Here is a 22,642-nt window from a genome sequence, read left to right as displayed (position 1 = left end):
TGAGGCATTACAGGGATTTGAGAGTGGGGCTAAAAGGTCTGGGGGCACAGGTGGTGTTCTCGTCGATCCTCTCAGTCTCGGGCTATGGGCTGAGGAAGGAGAGGAGGATCCACGTAGTCAACCAAAGACTGAAGCGCTGGTGTCATCGGGAAGGCTTTGGCTTTCATGACCACAGCCTGCTCTTTGGTGAGAGAGGGAGCGAGCTGCTGGGAAGAGATGGCCTCCACCTCTCTCCCCTGGGGAGGAGGCTCTTCTCAGCCAGACTGGCTGACCTGCTCCACCGGGCTTTAAACTAAGCCTATTGGGGGACGGGGGGGATTGCCACCACTGCTGGCCTGCTGAGCAACCCTTGCAAAGCCAGCAGGCCAAGGCACTTAAAGGAGCCCACCCTTGCCCCAGCCCTGGTACAATCTGTGGGCAAGGCAAGAGCCCCCAAGGGGACACTTGCCTGCCTGTGCACAAATGCCAGGAGCTTGGGGAATAAGGAGGAGGAGCTCCTCCTCCTGCTCAATGCAAATAACTATGACATCATAGGGATAACGGAGACCTGGTGGGACTCCAACTATGACTGGACCTCAGGTATTGATGGCTACACTTTGTACAGGAGGGGTCAAGTAGATAAAGGGGGTGGGGGTGTAGCTGTCTATGTTCAGGAAAGCTACATGTCCCTGGAAGCTGATATTGGCGACCAGGGTGGACGACTGGAGACCCTCTGGGTTAAAATCTGTGGGAAACACGGCACAGGGGACACAACGGTGGGAGTCTACTACAGACCTCCCACCCAAAGTCCTGAGCTTAATGAGGAGTTTGCCTGGGGACTGGCTGAGGCTGCATGCTCCAGGACCATGGTTGTCATGGGTGACTTGAATTACCCGGACATCTCATGGGAGGATCACTCAGCAAAATCCGAGTGGTCGCAAAGCTTCCTCTCGTGCGTGGATGACCTCTACCTGACTCAAGAAGTCTATGGCCCAATGAGAGACAAAGCGCTGCTCGACCTGGTACTGGGGATAACCTAATTGGCGACGTAGTGATCTATGGGAAACTGGGTGACAGTGACCATGAGCTGATCACCTTCACCATCCACCGTAAAGCTGACAAGTCAGTCAGCAACACGGAAGTCCTTGACTTGAGGAAAGCCGACTTTGACAAGCTCAGGAGGCTTGTCAGTGAGGCCCTAAGGGACCATGACCCCAGGGAGAGTGGAGTTCAAGAAGAGTGGTTGCTCCTGAAGGGAGCAATCCTCAATGCACAAGCTAATTCTATTCCATCTCATAGGAAAGGCAGCAAGAGGGCACAGCAGCCCCCCAGGCTCTCCAGGGATCTAGCAGACCTCCTGAGACTAAAAAGAAGGGCCTACAAAGGATGGAGAATGGAATTCACCTGCAAGGAGGATTATTTTGCACTGGTCTGGTCCTGCAGGGAGGGAACCAGGAAAGCCAAGGCTGCAACTGAACTCCAACTAGCTTTGAGCATCAAGGACAATAAAACATCCTTTTTTAGATATGTGGGGAGCCAGAGAAAAAGCAAGGGCAACACTGGACCCCTGCTGAACCAGATTGGACAATTGACAACTGATGCCCAGGAAAAAGCCAACCTATTAAATGAGTACTATTTGTCGGTCTTTCATCAGTCCCATGGGACGCCCATGCCTGGTACGGGACAGGGAGGCCCACATGAGGGAGATCCTCTGCCCGCAGTAATGCTGACCTTGTGAAGGAACATCTTGAGAAGCTGGATACCTTCAAGTCAGCTGGCCCTGACAATCTACACCCCAGGGTACTCAAGGAGCTGGCGAGCGTCATAGCCCAGCCCCTGGCACGGATCTTTGACAACTCCTGGCACTCTGGTGTAGTGCCTGAGGACTGGAAGAAGGCCAGTGTGGTGCCAGTCTTCAAGAAAGAGAGGAAAGTGGATCTGGCAAAGTATAGCCTGACTTCTATCCCGGGGAAGATCTTAGAAAAATTTATTAAAGACACCATCCTTAATGGACTGGTCGACGCCAACATCCTAAGGGATAGGCAGCACGGGTTTGTCGCGGGTAGGTCTTGCTTGACCAATCTCATTTCCTTCTATGACCAGGTGACCTATCTCCTGGAGAAGGGAGAAGAGATTGATGTCATATATCTTGACTTCAAAAAAGCCTTTGATCTGGTATCCCATGATCACCTCTTAGTGAAACTGGCCAATTGTGGCCTTGGGTCCACCACGATCCATTGGCTGGGAAATTGGCTCCTTGGTCGGACCCAGAGGGTGGCAATAGACGGAAGTCGATCATCATGGTGACCAGTGGGATCCCCCAAGGCTCTGTCCTTGGACCCATATTGTTCAACGTCTTCATTAATGATTTGGACCTTGGAGTCAGGAACAGACTAGCTAAGTTCGTCAATGACACTAAACTTTGGGGCAAAGCATCCACACCAGAAGACAGGAGAGTGATCCAGGCTGACCTGGACAGGCTCAGGAAATGGGCGGACGAGAACCTGATGATGTTTTACACCGAAAAATGGAAGGTTCTCCACCTTGGGGGGGAAAAAAACCTGCAGCATCCTTATAGGCTTGGCAGTGCTACGCTGGCTAGCACTACAGAAGAAAGAGACTTGGGGGTCATCATTGACCACAAGATAAACATGAGCCTGCAATGTGATACTGTGGCTAGTAAAGCGACCAAAATGCTGGCTTGTATCCATAGATGCTTCTCAAGCAAATCCCAGGGTGTCCTTCTCCCCCTGTACTCAGCCTTGGTGAGGCCGCAGCTGGAGTATTGCGTCCAGTTTTGGACTCCACAATTCAAAAAGGATGTGGAAAAGCTTGAGAGAGTCCAGAGAAGAGCCACGCGCATGATCAGAGGTCAGAAAAACAGATCTTACGATGACAGGCTGAGAGCCATGGGACTCTTTAGCCTGGAAAAGCGGAAGCTCAGGGGTGATCTGATGGCCACCTATAAGTTTACCAGGGGTGACCATCAGTATCTGGGGGGAACGTTTGTTCACCAGAGCGCCCCAAGGGATGATGAGGTCGAATGGTCATAAACTACTATAAGACCGTTTCAGGCAGGACATAAGGAAGAATTTCTTTACTGTCCGTGCTCCCAAGGTCTGGAACAGCCTGCCATCGGAGGTGGTTCAGGCACCTACATTGAACACCTTCAAGAGCAAATCGGATGCTTATCTTGCTGGGATCCTATCACCCCAGCTGACTTCTTGCGCTTTGGGTGGGGGGCTGGGCTCGATCTTCCGAGGTCCCTTCTAGCCCTAATGTCTATGAAATCTATGAAACCCAAAATATCTTGTATAATCCCTTCGGTTGTGCAGCCATTAACATGGACAAACTGTGGAGAAATAGTTGTTTGGAATATAGACTCCTGTCAGTTCCCTAAGAGAAGGCATATCGATGGGAAAATGAGCTTATGTGAAGATGTAAACACATGTCTCCTTGTAGTGAATGTTACACACTTAGGTATGGTCAATGCCTCTTTAAATTTTGATTGAAATATTGTAAATATGCACAAATATGGAAATAAAAGGAAATGTTATTTGGTAGACTCTATCTAAATATTCTCTCCAGGAAAGCAAATGTTTTTGCTTTTTTTTAATCAGGAAGATGTAATATTTTTTCCCTTTTCCCTTTTTTGTCATGTCTGTGATTATCAGTTTCTAATTCATTGTAAAAGTTTTATGCTTTTGCCATTTTCAGCTATCAAAGTTGAAAACATTTTTCTTTGTAAATTTAATTTCTACTCTGCTTTAGTAAGACCAGATGAGTCTTTTTGTATGTTTAATACTATACAAACTCCATCACAGTTATTTTATATTTATTTTCTTTTATTGATTTGTCACTTTTCCCTGGTAGGTAGAGGGGCAGGAAATCATTCTTGCCATAAACATTGTGCGTTTTCTAAGTGTGTTCTTTTTAAAAATTGTATCACAGGATTATGGGGAAGTACAATTCAGCACATTTAAGAGATGAGAAAAAGAGCTCCCAAGAAAAATGTTGTCTTTTCTAAAGCCACAGAACGAAACATTATTAGGATTAGAGAGAGATCCTGGCTCCTGTTTTGAGTTTGAATATTTTGAGTTTCACTACCTAACATAGTTATAAAGGATGTCTTCTGCTTTGGTTTTTAAAAACATATCAACTTTTTTGCTGCATTTGGAGATATGTAATGAAATATTATCTTGCTTGATAATTGTGGCATTTTTAGAAATACATAGTTATTTACTAACAATAACTTTTTAATTGCATGGGAGGTAAATTGTTCTGTGGTTAATTGCTATCACTTTAAAAAAGACTTGGGTGTCTCAGTTTTTTAGATTTACTAAATCACAGCAACTATTAAACAAGCTTAAATTATTTGAAATAAACGGTGTCCATGTAGAACTCTGTGTTTTTACTATAGAATATTTTTTTATATTTGCTTTGTACTTCTAATCCACAAAGATGCTTCAATAGGGATAGTAGCCAGTTGGAGCCTTTGGGCTAGATGAAAACCTGCTGAGTGTACAAGATCAGTGAAAATACCAGAGGCTGCTGTTGGAACAACACAGCATTGTTTGGAATCAACTGCGCTCTGATGCTAAAAGTAGAGGATTTTACCATTTCTGTAATGAGCAGGTCAGCTCTCTGTGCTGGCAGGTGGTAGGAAGCATCGGGATTTTCATAAAGAGCAGCAAAGCGTTGGGAGCTCTGATTGAGGAAGCAGAGAAAAACTGTTGAAATATTAATGCCAACTCTGTGCAGCATGTTTTGTAATTGCTATTACAAAAATTAAAGTTAATGCACTACATTAAGAGCAAGTATAACTAAGAACTAGATGCATTTAAAAAAAAAAAAGAGCCCATACGCTGTGCAACAGAACACCTAACTTGTAGCTACATGTGCATTGATTCATTAAAGTTTTTGTAGTAGAATTGTATCTAGAATACAGGCATGTGCACCCATTATCAGAATTCAAAAGGAGTTCTGTATCCTAGATCTTGATTCCTTTAGTGAAAGCATCCAAGTGCATTTTGGTGGGGGTTCACAGCAGCTAGCAAACTATGCTTGGGGATATTATAGATTGGTGAATAGGAGTGTAGAAAAGAGATGTGTCTGGGACTGTCCCCGGTTCATGGACTTAGTGGCACTCATGCAGTTCTCTGCAGCCCTGACTGCACCTTGATGATACGTTGGGATGCAGTGACATCAATCTGTAGTTCAGGTAGGATATATAAATTTGCTTTTAGCAGAACTAGGTGTAAATCTAGAAATCCCATGTAATTTTTTTTGTATCGTTTATATGCCAGCATCATTTATGGCAAATCTGACTTTGTCATGACCTCCCTCCTCTCTCCTACAGGGACTGTTTATTAGCTCTTTTGTTTAATCAGGGTTATTGTTTATTCTTCTCCTGTTTATTATATTATTCACATTTTTAAAAATCCCTTTATATTATACTGTGGAAAAAGTCAGTTGTTTATACTTATATGAGAGACTGCATCACATGTATGGCACAATTCTATGTTAATACAGTTCGTAATGGACACAGTTGCATTTCATAATAGATAAGTTAACAAAAAACATTTATAAAATCAACCAAACGTACACTTTTTGCCAGGACTGCTATCTAGATGTGAGATAACAGCAACCAACAGTCACTTAAATGTGATTAACTTCAGAGGACTTTATCCTGTGATACTTGAAATCAGATCATGGGGACTGCTGTGGTGATGGTTGATTGAGCCAAAGCAAACCATGTGAACATGTATAAACAAATTTACTGAATAGCTGAGGGCAAAGGAACTAATGAAATTGTAAAAAAAAGAAAGAAAAAAAAAAGAAAGGCAGTCCAGAGTTTCAAGTGGCCAGATAAGCGTTCTCTGATTGTGACATGGAAAACCAGCCTTTTGGGTGCTTCGTGCACTTGTGTCCAATTATTGAATAACACAGTTACTTGCATTTCAAAGCAGTGCATGTTATGGGCATGTGTAGTAGCTTAGTCTATTGCTGTCTAGCTGTGTTTTAACTAAAGACATAGCTTGGTGCAGTAACTGAGCCATGTACCCAAGCTGTTGGACCAGTATTGAATTGTTACATAAAAACAAAATCTAACTCAAAAGTAAGAGAGTCTACAGGTGCCTGATATCAGATTGGCACTGATATAAAAAACTTGAGTATCGGAAATCATCCTGACGTGGCTGATAATGTAGCTAATTAATTGCCCCGTGCATACATGTAACCACAGTGCAGCACATAGGTGGCAAAGAGCACAGCCCAGAAGCTTGGAGAGCTGTGTGCAGCAGGTGAGTCTTTTGTGGTGGAAGGTGAGGGAAGGGGGCTTGGGTGCAGATTAAGGCCTTCACAGTGAGGGAGGGAGTGGGGCTAGGGCTGGGGCAGGTGCTGCCCAGCCAGGGTGGACTATAGGATGGAGCTGCAGCTCATCTGGGTGGTATGGTGGGGATGGCGACTTTTGCCACTGCGTGCACCCATGGAAGGTACGGTGGGTCGGGGCTACAGCTGTGGGCTGGGGCTAGGGCTGCACCAGGCTTTTCCCAGTGGGGTTTGGGCCGGGCTGTGCTTGGAGCAGGGGTAGGCAGCAGCACTGGGTGGAGAGTTTGGGAGGGGCTATGGGTAACTTTGGGATGGCTGCAGCCCCCTGCCATAGCTCCTTCCTAGTGCAGCCTGGCTCAACCCCGGCTGGGAAGAGTTTGGGCAGCCCTGGCCCCAGCCTGCAGCTGCAGCCCACCCCAACGTGCACAGATCTTGGTGGGGGGGGGACATGCCCCACCCCCATGCCTCCCAAGGTGCATGTTGCAGCAGGAGCCATTCTCCCCGTGCCCCCTAGACAAGCTGCAGTTCTGTCCCCTGCCCTGCCCTGCCCTGCCCTGCCCTGCCCTGGCTGGGCAGCACCTCATCCAGCCCCACTCCCTCCCTCACAGCAGGGGCCTTGATCTGCCCTACCTATGCTCCCACCCTTTCCACCACAACAGACTTACCAACTGGCCACTGCTTTCCAAGGCTGCCTATTGGAAATCGGATTGGTATTGGTTGATATACCGCCTTAAAAACAGGCTATTGATATCAGCCCCAAAAATCTCTGTTGGTGCAGCTCTAGCAGAGTCCCTAAATATCCTGTGTTTCTAACCTCTGACATGACAACAGAATGTAGAACCCTGACTTAGGTGCCTTAGAATAGCATCCAAAACATCCTGCAAGTGGTGTGAGAAGCCATTTAGAGCAAGTCAGTAGGCAATGCTGAGGATGAGTGGTTCCAAAATCATGCCTCTTTATAAAATTTATGTACATGACTCAAAGCTGTAGGGAGGTGCTCCTTGTACTGAGAATCCAGAACCTGGAAATCTTTCCTGATGTAGGTCCATGATGGTAAGAGCAGACATGCTGTGAAGTATTTGGCCACAGTCTCATTCTTTTCTTTTACAACTGGGTTGGAGGTGGAAGAGGTGCCTGCTTTTTATATAATATTTTAGTGGCTAAATCACTTGTCCAGAAAGCAAGAGATTCTGTTTCAATACAGTCCTCAGCTAAAGGGCATTTAATTTCCCATCTTCCAGCTCCCAGGTGTTAACCACCAGGTGATAGGACAGGGCTGGAGGAGTTCGTCTTGCCCTTTCTGTTGAACCTGTACTATTCTGCAGCAAACAATGTAAGAAACTTGGGGCCAGGAGGTGCCTCTAGTGGTTAGAGCACTTGGGGTCTGTGACCCTGTTCCCAAAACTATTTTGTCTTTTTACATGAAGCAGTCATTAGATAAAGTCCATAAACCTTAATAAATTTACTTTAATTTACCACTTCCCAAGATTAATTGTTTCATTGGTTAATTGCTGTGCATGTGTTAAAAATACTTATCCCTTTTTGTATAGCTTTCAAGCATTGGAACTTACCATGCCTTTTTTAATTGAGGCTCTCTCTTCAAAAATCTGTGTAAGTAGTTGTAGAGCACATTCAAGTAAATTGACTTTCTCTAGGATAGGCGAAATAGATTGAGTCTCTTTGACTTTCGTCTTGAAAGATGCATTTTTCCAGATGTCTGATCATTCTTGTTGCCCTTCTCTGAACTTTTGCAATTTTTCAGGCTCTTTTTTGATGTGTATACATTAGAACTGGATACAGTAAACCAGCAGTGTTCTTATCTCTACCTAGTAAAAAGGTAACACAACCTCCCTACTCCTGTTTGATATTCTCTTGTTTATACTTCAGAGAACTTGTATTAACCTTCTTACCAAGAGCACTGAACTGTAGATTCCTGTTCAAGGAAGTCTATCTTATCAAGTCATACAGATTGGTCTCTAAGTGTTCTTACTCCCTCATTATTTACTCTTCTACTAAAATGGTGTAATCACAAATTTTACTTTTAGGTTTTTCTTTTCTTTCTTCCAGTTCGTTGATAATGATGTTGAATGTCATTGAACTGTGTTTTTTGTCTTAGTCCTTTATCTTAAGTATATTTTGAGTACATCTTTCTTTTAATAAATAGTAATTTATTTGTCATATATTTTAACATTGTATCATATGTTATATGCTTGACTCTGGGGAATGGATTATTTTAGCCTTAAGGTGCAACAAAGATTGTGACTAGTAATTGCAAACGCACATGAAAGTATACTAACTGGACTTAAAGCAGAGCAGGCCACTATGTAAATTTTGATGATAAAGGAACAATGCTTTTAGAGATGATCACTGTTATTGAAGTATAGACTATCAAAACATCACACTAGTGATGGCAAATTACTTTATGTCCTTAATTCTGTTAGCAACACCGAGGATGGGCATTCATACAGGAATTTCCACCAGGTGACCTGCTGGGGCCCTTCCAACTCTTATTATTTAATTCTGAATGTCTTCTCTCTTAGGGTGCTTAATCATTTTTTGAGCGCACAGTTTTATTGCCCAAGTCTTTCCTTTTCTTTCCACACATAAGGTCTGTTTGCAGATCTGCTTCTCAGGCAGATTTTGCATGCATGCTGAATTCTATATCGTTGCTGCTAGACTGCTACAGTACCCAAGATGGCTGATTTTAAAGCTAGTTTAATTATCATGCAGTCATTACAGCTGGGGAGCAGGCAGATTCCTGCACCCTAGATGCATTCACCCATGAAAGTGCAAGTGGCAGCTGGGGAGCCAGTAGCTCCCCAATTCCCAGGTGCTGCTTGTATGAGTATCTGCAAATGTTAAAAAGTAGGCATGCAGCTGTGTACTTGCTTTATAAAGGTCTGGGGTGCTGTGAGCTCAACATTAGGAAAAGGCTCCCTGATATTGGGCTTCCCATGCCATAGATCTTTAAAAAGTAGGTATGCAGTTGAGAGCTCTAGCTGAATGCTCTCCCACTTTGTTTTCTGAGTGCTGTAACCCTGATATTAGGGATAGGCTTCCCCCATGGTGCAACTGGGGATGGGGGTGCTCCGTGGTAACGTGTACAATAGAGAAATATGATTACACGTCCTATGCTTTTAGATACCATTCCTATTAATGCTAAGATTGGGTTTCCATAACATCTTAAAACTTCAGGACTCCAGTGGAGACGGGCAGATTTTTATCATAGAAATGTTTCTTTCCTTTAAAAAAAGTGGTGTTGTTAAATTAGTGCTCCAGTGCAGTGTTTGCAAGAAAATATTGCTCGGTGGTAGCTTAGGAGGTTAAAGTTTTCTAGAAACAAATATGCTGTAGAATAATCGAACCTATTTTGACTGTCACCAGTATGTAAAAAAAAATAAATTTTCATTAATGGTAAAAATCTGAATAGATATACACACTTTTTTTGTTTTAACATGGGAAGTTGCTTTTGATAGCATATGTAAAGAAATTTAAGTTTTGTCCTTTTTTTTTTTCAATAGCATCTATTTAATGATTGACTTTAATAATAAGATACAAGAAAGAAAAAATTTAATAAAATATATCATACTTTGTCACATCCATTATTTGGTTCTTCACTCAGTGAATTCTGCAGGTCTACATTTATTCTTCTTGTCGACCTAAAACAATAGTCTAAACCTATTTAGCTTCATGCTTTTACCATTTTGTTCTAGGTAACAATTTAGGTAGCTTCCATTTATTTATGTTATTGTTACAAATACAGTGCACTTTCCAATTCTTAGCCTTATTTTCTGAATATTAGAAAGAATAACTTTTGTATATATTGAGAATTACCACTCTCTATGAAAACTGATTTCATTAAATAGCCCTGGCTGTATATGCAACTCCAGCAAGTTCCTGTTCATCCTTCTAAATAAGAGAGTATAGTTATCACTGTATACTCTTCTCAAGGTCACAGATTTATGAAGATCTAGACAAGTAAAGTAACTGACTGACAGTTTAAAAGTAAAATGCTAGTAGTCTTCCTTCAGACTATCTAGCAGAAGACCTAGCTTGTAATTAATTTCAAAATGGAACATTTTCCAGACCATTTTCCCAAACCTTCACTTAGAGTAATAATGCCTGGGCTGAGGTGCCTTCCTGTGTGACAGAACAGCGTGTCATTCCTGTAAACTACCAAATTAAGTTTTATATTACTGCTACCTTATGGAAATCTATTACTTTCCTGAGAGCTTTAGCTAATGGTTCACTGGAGAGGGCAAAAAGAAGTGAAGGCAAGGGACATTCCTTTCTGCCACCTCTGCATTAAAAATAAAACCTCTGATAAGCACCCATTATCTCTAACGTCTGCTGTTAAGGGATGCGTAGCGTGTATGCACCTACTTAGTGACCAATTTAAAAAGTCTAAATTTATTCAGAAGCTGAAACCTTTATGCCAGTTTAGCCTGTTTTAAAAGTCTTCAATGTTGAGTGACAAGGCAGGTAAATTTAACACGGAACAGTTTAGTTCTGTGTTAAATTCAATCCCAAATACAGCAGGTCCCGATTGTCAAGCTTTTGGTAATACATGAATTTTCATGAGTATTTGAAGATTGCAATGCACTGCAATCAGTCAAAGCAAAATGGAAATTAAGGTAATCGGTAAGTGAAGTTCATTGCTTTCATATCATCATAAAAAATACAGGTAGAAAAGGCAGTCTTTATCTTGTATTTAGTACTGTATTTGTTATATACAACATTTGACCAGCATTTTCAGTTATATGAGTCCTTCCAATAAGAACTTAATTCTGAGCAGATTTAATTGCATCAGCCTCATAGACATGCTTCCAAACACTTTCGAGAAAAACTGCTACTTTTTTCATTGCTGTTATCCTGTTCTTATCCTTATGTTTTTCTGTGGGATGGAAAATAATTGGATATCTTAAAAATAAAGTTGTTGTCTGCTAAAATATTATGTTTTTGACAGATAGTTGTATTTTACTGATAATTTGTATTAAACAAATTAATATAATTTGAGTTCTGAATCATCAGCATTTCCTTCTCTTGATTTTACAGAAGGGTCTTGAAATAGAAGGTCACTGGCAAATCTTACATTTGTCATGTGTTATATCCAAGTATTGTGTGACAGAATGTAATGTGTCACATGTTAAAATTATTGTGGGATACTTCCTTGCCACAAAAAGGTGCTGTTTCAGTGAGCATTTTGTGGTTGATCTGCCATTTTTATGGTTTAACTGGGATAAACTGGTTTAACCTCTAGTATATTATAGTTGTTACATGATGCTTACATGTAATGAATGACAAATGCAATATCTATCAGGAGCCTAAAGTTCAGGTCCATGCAGACATAGAAGTTTTACCAGTATAAGTGATCAAAAACCAGTTTATACCTGTAACAGAACAGAAATTTGGCACACAAAAGTGGCTTATAGCTGCACCAAAACAGAAGTTTAGTACACACAGACTGGTTTAAAAATGACAGAACCCAATCTAAGGTTTGCCCTCCCCCAAAAGGGGTAGAAGTGTGTTCTGTTTGCTACTGATTTAAACAACACCACTGACAGAAAATTCTGTTACTTAGATTGATTCCACCTCAGGCTTTTTAACTGTTCATACCTAGAGTAAAAGAGAAATGAGTATTTTTCCATGGTTACAAATTTAATTATTTCTTGAAATGGAAAAAAATGAAGAAGAGTCCAAATGGATTTTGTGGCCCAGGGTATGGAATTATACATAATTGTGTTTCTTCTGAAGAAGACTGGGATCGCAATTCCTGCTTTGTCAGCCCTATCACAGAAATAAGTAATTTGGTGCTATGCTCCTGCTTAGCAGCTCAGTTAACAAGAAATAACTATAATTACCTCCTCCACTTGTCTGGGGTGGAGACATGTAAAAACCCCACGCAACTAATCTGCCTGCCTTATGTGGACCAAGGATGGGTGGGGCCTTCTAAGAAAGAATATGTCCTTTTTACTCCTGTATGTGGACATGTCATGTGGTTTATTTTGAATTTTATTGGGATTTTTATAATGTAGACCAGGGCTGTGCAGCTGGCAGCCTATGGGCTGTATGCAGCCCTGGACTTTCAACTGCCTGCTGCTGCCTGACTTATCCCCAGGGGCAGGGTGGTGCAGCACGAGGTGCTGGGGGAGTCAGCAGCCTGGAGTGGCTATGCAGTGTAGTGCCACGGGGGAGCTGACAGGGAGTTGCAGGTGAGGTGGAGCACTGTACTGTGCAGGAGTTGAGTGTCTACTTGCACTCAAAGCCATAGGTTCGGGGAGCATCTGCACTTGGTACAGCAGGGTAGGGGAGTGCCCACTGGCCCGCTTATGGGATACAACCTTGGATTCCTGTGGCCTCCTTTAGTGCAGCCACAGTTTAGGTCTGCAACAGTTTTGGGCAGAGTGCTAGAAACACCCACAACGTTGACTTGTAAGATGTTGGTGTGTCAGAGGCAGATGATGGGGAAGCTGTGACGGGCCTGATCCTGTTGTGGCAGTGCAGCTCCAGCCCCTTCCCCGGCATCTGCCCCAAGGTGTGCGCACAAAGGAAAATGCCTTTGCATGCCACACTTTGCCATTCATGTCGAGTGTTGCCTACTCCTACCATAGGGCATATGGCCTACAGGTGCTTAGGAGTTGGAAAGCTCTGATGCAGATAAAGATCTATTTATAAGTAAACATATGTACTTACACTCTGGTGATGGGCTGCTTATCGGTTTATAGTTAAGTTTGTACTTGTATCTTGTAGCTAGTGGTTCTAAATTACAATCCAAACCAAAATAACTATGTAATCAGTAGAAAGTCATGGGAAAACAGCAGTAGCAATCCTGCCATAAATTTAAAAAATAGTTTATTAAGCTATTCCAATTAAAGTGATAAATTTACTGTAGATACATTCTATATTGTCATGTAGACTACCATAGACTATGTAAGGAGTTCTTTTACAGAACAAACGAACTACATGGAACTGCATAAGCGTTAAAATGTTTATCCATTCCTATCAAAATACCTGAGTTGAATATATTATACTTGGGAGTTGAATCCCCAGATTTTCATGTTATAAGTTCTTTAACCAAACCTTGGAACAAATTGAAATTGATTTGGATAATAGCTGACTGATATAGGTATATGAAGGAGACATCATTTAAACTATGTGAAAGCATATATTAGCAATATACATTCTAAAAGCTGTTCAGGGTCATTTTAATTCAGATTTTAGAACATAGCTCTTTAGTTTAATGTAGCTCTTATTTAATTGGCTGCTTATGCATTAACTAAATGTATCACATACTTTAAGATTACTTGTAAATTCCTAACTTCTTACTTATCTGAAAAATTGCCGTATTTACCTGAGTCCAGAATAACTTTGGATTTAAGACAACCTCCTCCAGTAATTAGATTCTATAGATAGAAAAGTATAAATCTAATTAGTGGATGCTTGTCATAAATTCAACCCTCTCCTTCCCCCAAACCCCCACCCCTCCCTTGCTGTGGTGGGGAAAGTAGTGTTGGGGGGTGAGGGGCCAGACCCTGGTCCCTTGTTCCCATCCCTTGTTCCCATCCCTTGTCCCTCCCCGTTCCTGCCCCCTCTCCTACCTCCATGCAAGTGCCTTAAATATACTCTTTTCATATGTAAAATATGTGTGTGTGTGTATGTATGTATGTATATAAACAATGATAAATATATAAGAATATGTGTAAAATAAAATTTGGTATAGTATCACATTCTGCTTTCTCAGCTAAATCATGTAATAAAAGACCACCACACCAAGAGGAAAAGCTAGACTTTGAATTTTTGAGGCAGCTCTCAGAGGCCCTACAGTTTAGGGATGTTGTTGTCATGGGGGACCTAAAGTATCCTGACGTGCTGGGAGGAGCAGTCAGCCAAATCCAATGATTCACGTAGGTTCTTAACCTGCATGCAGGACCTTCACATAACACAGGAGGTATACAGCCCCACTAAGGGCAATGCCTTACTGGACTTGGTGTTGGGTACGGGGGAGGACCTGGTAGGCAGATTCGTGGTCACCTTGGGGACAGTGACCACCAATCAGTCGAATTCACCATACGGCATAAGGTGGGTAAGAACTAGTAGGGTGGAAGTGCTTGACTTTAGGAAGGCTAACTTCAGTGTGCTTAGGAGTCTAGTCACTGATGCTCTGCAGGAGAAGAGTATTGGTGAGATGAGAGTCTAGGAAGGGTGGTCATTCCTAAAGGCAGCGATCTTTTGGGCACAGGGGGAGACTATCCCAGTATGAGGGAAAAGGGGGAAAGAAGCCAAAACACTTCTTTGGCTAAACAGGGAAATCTAGAGGAGCCTAAGTGCAAAAGAGAAAGCATATAGGTGTTGGAAGCAGGGGAAGCTACCAAGGAGGAGTGTACCTACTTGGCTTGTACTTGCAAGGAGGCAGTTAGAAAAGCCAAAGCAACTACAGAGCTGAGGCTGGCAACACAAATTCAAGACAACAAAAAGTCTTTTTTTAGGTATGTAGGGAGTAAAAGGAAGGCACAGGGCAGCATAGAACCCCTACTGAACAAAAGGAGCAATTAGTGACAGACAGGGGGGACAAGGTTGAGCTATTCAATGCCATTGTATATTAGGCCTGTGTGAAGCAGCTAGTATTTCCTTCAGATTCAGCTGATTGTTGGGACAGTGATTCGATTTGGTTATCTGAATCACTGTCCCAGAGCGATTCGGCTGAATCTGATTTGGAGATTCAGCTGCCACTAAATCTGTGAATCAAATAGGCCTCATCCCCCACCCACTCTCCCAGCCCCGTCAATGACTGTCCCACCTGGTCCCAACTTCCTGGCTCTTTAAAAATAAAGAGCCCAGCACACACCAGCTGCTGCCAGGTGGGGAGGGGGGGCGATCCCCGCTGCCTGCCAGTGCCCTGTGCTGCATGGGCGGGGCTATGCCATGAACCCCCATCCCCCACCCATTCTCCCAGCCCCCTGCATGGCTACTCTGCCTGGCCCCAGCTCCCAGCTCTTGGAAAAAGAAAAAAAAATAAGCACCCACTCACTGGATGCTGCCAGGTGGGGGGGCTATCCCCGCTGCCCCCTACTGCCCCATGCTGCATGGGAGGGCTCTGCCAAAAGCCTTCAGAGGCCCTAGTGGCTGGTGCAGTAGCAGGCTTTTTCTTTTTTTCTTTTTCTTTCTCTTTTTTTAAGAACCAGGAGCTAGGGCAGCCTTTGGGGGGAGGGTGGGGGCTGGGAGAGTGGGCAGGGCTTGGGGGTGCTCAGGTCAGTTGAGGGAGCGGGCAAGGGATAGAGCCTGGCAGGGGTCACCCCATGGTCCCCTTCATAACCTCCTACTTACCGGCATGGAGTCTGGGTCCAGCCCCTGCGGCAGTGAGTGGGCACTGCCCAAATCTCCAGAGCTCTCCAAATTGATCTGAAGAGCTTTGAATTGATTTGAACCTTTTTGTTAGTCTCCTGATTCAGTTTGGATTTGGAGATTCAGCTGCCAAATGAGGCCGAATCTCCTCTAAATCAAATCAGCACCTGAAGCTGTGCAGAACCCTACTGTATATATGCCTGTTTGTTGCTAGAAAAGCTGTAAAATATATATTCTTGTATCTAAATTAAATCTGCGGTCATCAAATAGAGGTTAGAATTTTTTTTTTTTTACTTTTTTGAGTTCCTGTTTTCTTTTCTTGTACTGGATCCCCATCTCTCTCTTTCAAATGGCAGTTATTCAACCAAGTTATTGATGTACATCAGAAGAAATGAATAGCTCTCTGCAGTGCTAATACCAGTATTGTTTATATGGGTATGTGGTTTAATAATATGAAAATATGCATTTCTCACTGACTTTTAGGAATGGTAATCTTGAGTTTATATCTACTCCTCCTCTGTTAAAATGTGCAAATCTGCTGCTAGACCACACAGATGAATGGTATCCCTTCTAAAAAATAGACGTGTTAATATTAGAAAAATTATTTATAAAAACTGTTTCTTTGTGTGTTCTGGCACAATAAATTGTAGCATGTACTTGAAACACTGTTATCTCTCTTTGTAGAACCAAAATCACAGTTTCATCCACAACACCAAATACAACATAAAGTATTCAGTACTGAGCAGAATGGCATAAAAGAGAACCACACAAGACATCTTTCTCGAAGTGATTCAAGACAACCAAGAAATGAGAAACCCCCTCGTTTTCAAAGGGACATTCAGAATTCAAGACAGGCCTTGGAAAGTAGTGGGCCCCCCCGAAACAGAGGCCCTGAAAGACACAACTCCTTAGGATCAGAGCAATGGACTGAGGAGAAAAATAAATGTGATCGACCTAATCCTAGAAATGATAGACCAAAGGATCTTGCTTATCCCACAGTCACTTACCAGAGTGATTTTTCTTTTAAGAGGAGGGATAACAATATGCAAAATAGATTAGGCAAAGGGGCGTTATTCACGGAACTGAAAGAAAACTCTGGTATTCAGGATACCATAAGTAACAATAATCTAAAACGAGGGAAAAGGGAAAACCAAATACACCATCCTGATAATTTTTATGACAGGAAAGCACGAACAATAAGTAATGAAACCTTCAGTTTAAAAAGTGAACAACATTTTGGTATGAATAATGAATACCAGAATCCTATTAGAACTGATAGTTTTAATGTTATACCAAATGGAGATACCGAACATCCTCAGAAAGGAAGACGAGTGGGACCTATTAAAGCGCCAGGATCCAATGTGACTTCAACTTTTGATGATAAAATATTGTATTATAACACTGGACCCAAAAGGAGATCGGGGCCCATCAAGCCAGAAAAAATATTAGAACCATCGATTCCAGTGGAGTACGGAAAAAGCTGGAGACCAGGGGATGAATGTTTTGCTCTTTATTGGGAAGACAACAAGGTATGCGCTAATCATTTAACAAGTACTGCTCTTGCACCTTTTATTTTATTTTAGGGAAAGCGATAGCCCATAGTTGGTATCAGTAATATGCTGCCATAGTGGCAGGGTTGTGTGTATATATGTGTAGTTTTACACTATAGCTGTTAGGGCAGTGTGAAGCTTTGGCTGCTGACTTGATTCAGAGAAGATTCAGCCCGATTCGGTGGCCGAATCTCCTAATCGAATCAGGGGACCAATAGAAAGCTCTGAATTGATTCAAAGCTCTCCAAATTGATTTGGAAAATATTCTGAGATCTTTGCCGATTTGGGCAGTCCGTGGTGACTGCAGCAGGGAGCTGGACCCAGATTCCATGCTGATAGGTAGAGGATGGGGGAGAGGGGCTGGAGAAGGGGGGAGGGGACCATGGGAGGATCCCTGCCAGGCCCCATCCCTTGCCTGCTCCCCCAACACCCCTGAGCACCCTCTGACCAGAGCTTGCTCTCCCAGCCCCTCCCCATGGCTGCCCTACCTGGCCCCAACTCCCAGTTTTTTTTTAAAAAAGCCCCTACTTACTGGGTGCTGCCAGGCAGGGGGGCAATCCCTGCTGCCCCATGCTGCACTGGGGGCTCTGCCATGAGCCCTTCCCAACCCCTACCCACTCTCCCAGCCTCCCCCCATGGCTGCCTCGCCTGCCCCAGCTCCCGGCCCTTTAAAAAAACAAAACCCCTGTACTCACCAGCTGCTGCAGCAGCCTCAGGGCTTCTGGAGGCTTGTGGAAGAGCCCCCCCCACCCCCCCCCACAGCTTAGGGCAGTGGGAGGCAGCAGGGATTGCCCCCCAACCCCATCAGGCAGTAGCCAGTGAGCCAGAGTTTGTCTGTTTTTTCCTAAAGGGCCGGCAGCTTGGGTGGGCGGGGTAGCCATGGGTGTGGGCTGGGACAGCAGACAGGGGTCAGGGGGCTCATGGCAGAGCCCCCCCCCCACGTGGCATGGGGCAGTAGGGGGTAGCAGGGATCAATTCAAAACAGTGATTCGAATCCAATCAGTGTCTCCCGAATCGTTCAAACCTCAATCCGACGGGAATACTAGCTGCTTTGCACAGGCCTAAGAGCTATCCTATTCTTCACACTCTGTTTACTAGATATATGGTAGGGGAAGCAACCTAATTCCAGAGAAAGGAAAGTGAGTGCCTTGTCGTCCAAAAGGATCTCTGTGGTAGACGTTTTTCTTTTCAGAATCAGCAGCATACAGTTCTTCTGATTTCAGGGGAAGATAACCCTGATTGAAGGAACTAAGATATGATATTATACTTTCCCTTACAAAGGGAAAGTATTAAGCCATTTTCCTTTTTTTCGTATTCTCAGGAAAATGGTTTTTTAGCTGAACTGCATCTGGAATGAACAAACTATTTGTGCTCAAACTAAACTCTCTGCATTTTTCATTTCTTGATTTCAAAAGTTTTAATATTTCGTTATTGTATTTTTAATTTTTTACTGTTTTAATTACTATTTTTCCTTTTCTTTACACTACATTAAAACTATACATAAACAATGAATCTGAAAAAAATAATCTCCTTAAGTCATATCTCTTCTATCAATCTTCTCTAGATTTTTTTTTTGCCCCTAAGTTCTAAGACTTTCCCATAAAAGAAAAAAAACCTTATTTTTCTTTGCTTTTTATTATTGTTGATTTAACAGCTAATTTCTTTCAACTTTTGTGTCTGTTTTTAATGTATATCTTGTATTATTTTATTGTATTAAAAAGTCTGCTGTGTAAATATAAAGTGGATGTGACAATTTATGAATCCAAGACTTATAGGAACAAATTGTGGTTTTGATTTTTGCCTCTGTTTAACTAAATACGTGTGTATGATTGGGATTATATACAAATGGTGCAGGGAAGGAATAATAGCCTATACACCTTTAAAAAAAAAAAAGTAATTTTGTCTTGATGAGATGCATAAATTGTGGGCAGTCATGAATTACAGAAAAAAACTTTGGAAAATTAGCTGATTGAAACTATTACATCAATAATAGAAAATAAGTTTAAAATGTTTTTGTGAAAATCAACTATAGTAGATGTATTCTTTTTTTGAATATGTGTACTAGCTTATGTACTGTACAGTCTCCAATAGCTGTTTGGAATGGTGGTAGGGGTAGGTGGTGAAGTGGACTTGTAATTTTAACTATTCTCGAAATGTTAGATTCATAGATTCATAGATGTTAGGGGCTGGAAGGGATCTCACAAGATCATCAGGTCCAGCCCTCTTGCACTTGGGCAGGAAAGACAACTGGGGTCAGATGACCCCAGCAAGGTGTGCGTCCAGTCAGTGTTTGAAGATTTCCAGAGCAGGTGATTGTACTAGCTCTGGGAGGAGTCTGTTCCAGACCCTAGACACTTGAACCTTAAAGAACTTTTTCCTTATCTGCAATCTGAAGTGATCTGCTAGCAGTTTGTGTCAATTGTTCCTTGTCTTCCCCTGGGATGCCTTGGTGAACAGATGCTCCTCCAGGCCCTGATGTATGTACCCCCAATATACTTATAGGCTGCCACCAAGTCCCCTCTACATCTTCTCTTCTCCAGGCTGAACAATCCCATATCTTTTAGCCTCTCCTCATATGGCCTGATTTCCAGACCTCTAACTATAAGTGTGGCCCTCCTTTTGACTCTCCCAGGCTTCTCCACATCCTTCTTGAAGTGTGGCACCCAGAACTGGAGGCAGTACTCCAGCTGCGGTCTCACCAAAGCTGAGTAGAGTGGGAGGATGACATCCTTAGTCTTGTTAAGAGATGCATCGGTAGATGCATACCAGAGTTTTATTTACTCTGCCAGCTACAGCATTGCACTGGTGGCTTATGTCCATTCTGTGGCCTATCATGACCCCCAGGTCTCTTTGAGGTGTGGTGCTGACAAGCGTGGTACCACTGAGCCTGTAACTGTATTGAAGATTAATTCTCTCCAGCTGGAGCACTTCACATTTCTCTATGTTAAACATCATCAGGTTTTGATCTGCCCACCTTACAAGCCTGTTCAGGTCAGCCTGTAGGCCCAGCCTGTCCTCCAGTGTGAGTGCACTCCCTCATAATTTGGTCTCATGTGTGAACTTTGCCAGTACGCTTTTAACACTTGAATCCGAACTATTGATGAATATGTTCAAAAGTACTGGCCCGAGTACTGAACCCTGAGGGATACCACTAGTCACCTTACTCCATGTTGACTTGTTCCATCTACTAATACTCTCTGAGTCCTACCTCAGAGCCAGTTACCTAGCCACTGGACCGCAAAATAATTGAGGCCACATCTTCCCAATTTTACAATGAGGACATCATGGGAGACTTGATCAAAGGCCTTTTTAGCCATGTTGGCTATCCTTTAGAATATTGCCTTTTGTTAGCCTATCAGTAATGGATTCTTTGATAATTTTTTTTCCAGGATTATATCAGGGACTGAGGTCAAATTGATTGGCCTGTAATTCCCTAGAGCCTCCTTTCTTCCTTTCTTGAAGATAGGCACCACAACGACCCTCTTCCAATCTTCTGAGACCTCTCCTGACTACCACCAGTCTTCAGATAATTTATCATAGGTCGCACAATGATGTTGGCCAGCTCTTTTAGCACTCTCGGGTATAGTTCATCTGGTCCTGCTGACTTTTAGATATTCATTTTCTCTAGGTGTACCCCCACAAAATCTTCACCAACTATGGGAGGGTGATCACCCCCACTTTGATCATCCTGTATTCTGTCAAGCAAGCTAATATCCTTGGACTGGTGGAATACTGATGTGAAGTATTTCTTTAGGAGTTCAATTTTGTCCTGGGTATCTGTTTTCACCTGTCTCATTATGTTTCCCTTATTTTTTCTCTGACGTGCTACATATCTAAAGAAGGACTTTTTGTTGTCCTTGATTCCAGTTGCCTATTTGTATTCTGTTTGTGCCTTTGCTATCTTGATTCACTCCTTACAGGTGCAGGATATTGCTGAGTACTCCTCTTTGGTGGTAATTTCTGACTTCCATCCCTTATAAGCTTCTCTTTTTAATTTAAGGAGGCCCATGACTTCCCTATTGAACCAAGGGGGGTCTCCCAGCCCTTTTGCTGCCTTTCTTATAAAAAGAATGGACTTCCTTTGTGCTCCTAGGATTGCTTCCTTAAGGAACAACCACTCTTCTTGTGCTGCCTTCCTCATTGGACAGTAGTCCCACAGGGCCTCACCAACCAATCTCCTAAGCCTGTGGAAGGAAAGCTGACTGACTTCCCTGTCTTACGGTGGATGAAAAAAGTGATCATCTCATGGTCACTGTCACCTAGTTTCCCTTTGATCCTCAGGTTGCTAACTAGATTGTCCCCTTCGGCCTGAACCAAATCAAGGAGTGCCTTACCCCTGGTCAGCCCATAGACATCTTGAGTCAGATAGAGCTCTTCAATACAACTGAGGAAGCTTTGTGAGTGACCAGAACTTGCTGTATGCTCATCCCATGACATGTCTAGGTATTTGAAGTCACCCATGATGACAATGCTCCAAGAGTGTGAAGCCTCTGCCAGTTCTCTAGAGAATACTTGGTTAAGCTCTTCCTCTTGGTTTGGAGGTCTGTAGTAAATTCCTACTGTCAAATCCCCTTCCACATGCTCTCCCTGTATCTTGACCCAGAAGGTCTCAAGTCACTCTTCTTTGTTGCCAATCTCTGCTTCTAGGGAGGAGTAATGTTCCTTCACATAGAGAGCAACTCCTCTACCCTTTTTCCCAAGACAGACCCTCCTATGCAGGGTAGCCCTCTTTTTTTTTTATGTGCAGGCCTCTAAACAGTGGAAGGATATTTCTAAAAGATTGGTTTCAGTTTGGATGATTATCTTAGACCCTGGCAGATGTTATATTTATTGTACACTTAACAGATGAATCACAGGATAAATGACAGCATGCCACATGTGCAAGATGTTTAAGATGCAATAAAGTGCAAAACCAGCCCCAAAAGATGTTCCATATTTAATGTGGAATATTTTGTGGGTGGTTTGTCCCACGCTTAATTTTGAACATGGACATGTAAGCATCCAGGAGAGGCCCGTGTAGCATAGTTGCATGCACATCTTTTTAATATATCAGGATGCAGGGAGCTGATGTGCTCAGAAGGTAGTAGAGCCACTGGTCAGTACCAAACCTTTTAAGTCTTGGCCCTGGAAACCTGAGATCAGTGAGTCTTCCTGATGTTGAGTTCATGATGGCCTGGGACCAAGTGCATGCCTGCTTTTTAAAGGTCCTGGGGTGGCACGAGCCTGAGATTGGCGAGAGGAGGCTTCTCTCAACATCAGTCATAGTGCTCTGGAGCCTTGCAAAGCGTGCATGGGCTACATGGCTTGCCTTTCAAGTTTCTGGCAGGGGGAGAGCCCACAGCAGTAAATGGGTCATGATACCAGGCACCCCCTCCCCCCCCAACAATTGTATGATTGGAATCAGAGGAATTTTATGGCCAATCTGGAAAATGCCATGTCCA

The 22,642-nt window shown here is 43.0% G+C and overlaps 1 protein-coding gene across 4 annotated transcripts in view; it reads left to right on the top strand.

The window, feature by feature from the left end:
* The window catches only part of TDRD3 (tudor domain containing 3), a 224,449-nt gene that overhangs the window by 161,428 nt on the left and 40,379 nt on the right, over nucleotides 1–22,642 (top strand). For all 4 annotated transcript variants that reach the window (XM_090024671.1, XM_090024687.1, XM_090024665.1 and 1 more), the window contains one exon: nucleotides 16,336–17,180. In XM_090024671.1, coding sequence (XP_089880797.1) covers nucleotides 16,336–17,180 — 845 coding nt within the window. The remainder of the gene's footprint in view (nucleotides 1–16,335; nucleotides 17,181–22,642) is intronic.

The sequence above is a fragment of the Crocodylus siamensis genome, chromosome 1 (genome assembly GCF_052110815.1).
Source record: "Crocodylus siamensis isolate JL-2025a chromosome 1, ASM5211081v1, whole genome shotgun sequence".
Lineage (NCBI taxonomy): Eukaryota > Metazoa > Chordata > Crocodylia > Crocodylidae > Crocodylus > Crocodylus siamensis.
Note: the sequence above shows the minus strand (reverse complement) of the source record. Positions and strands in the feature narration are given on the sequence as shown.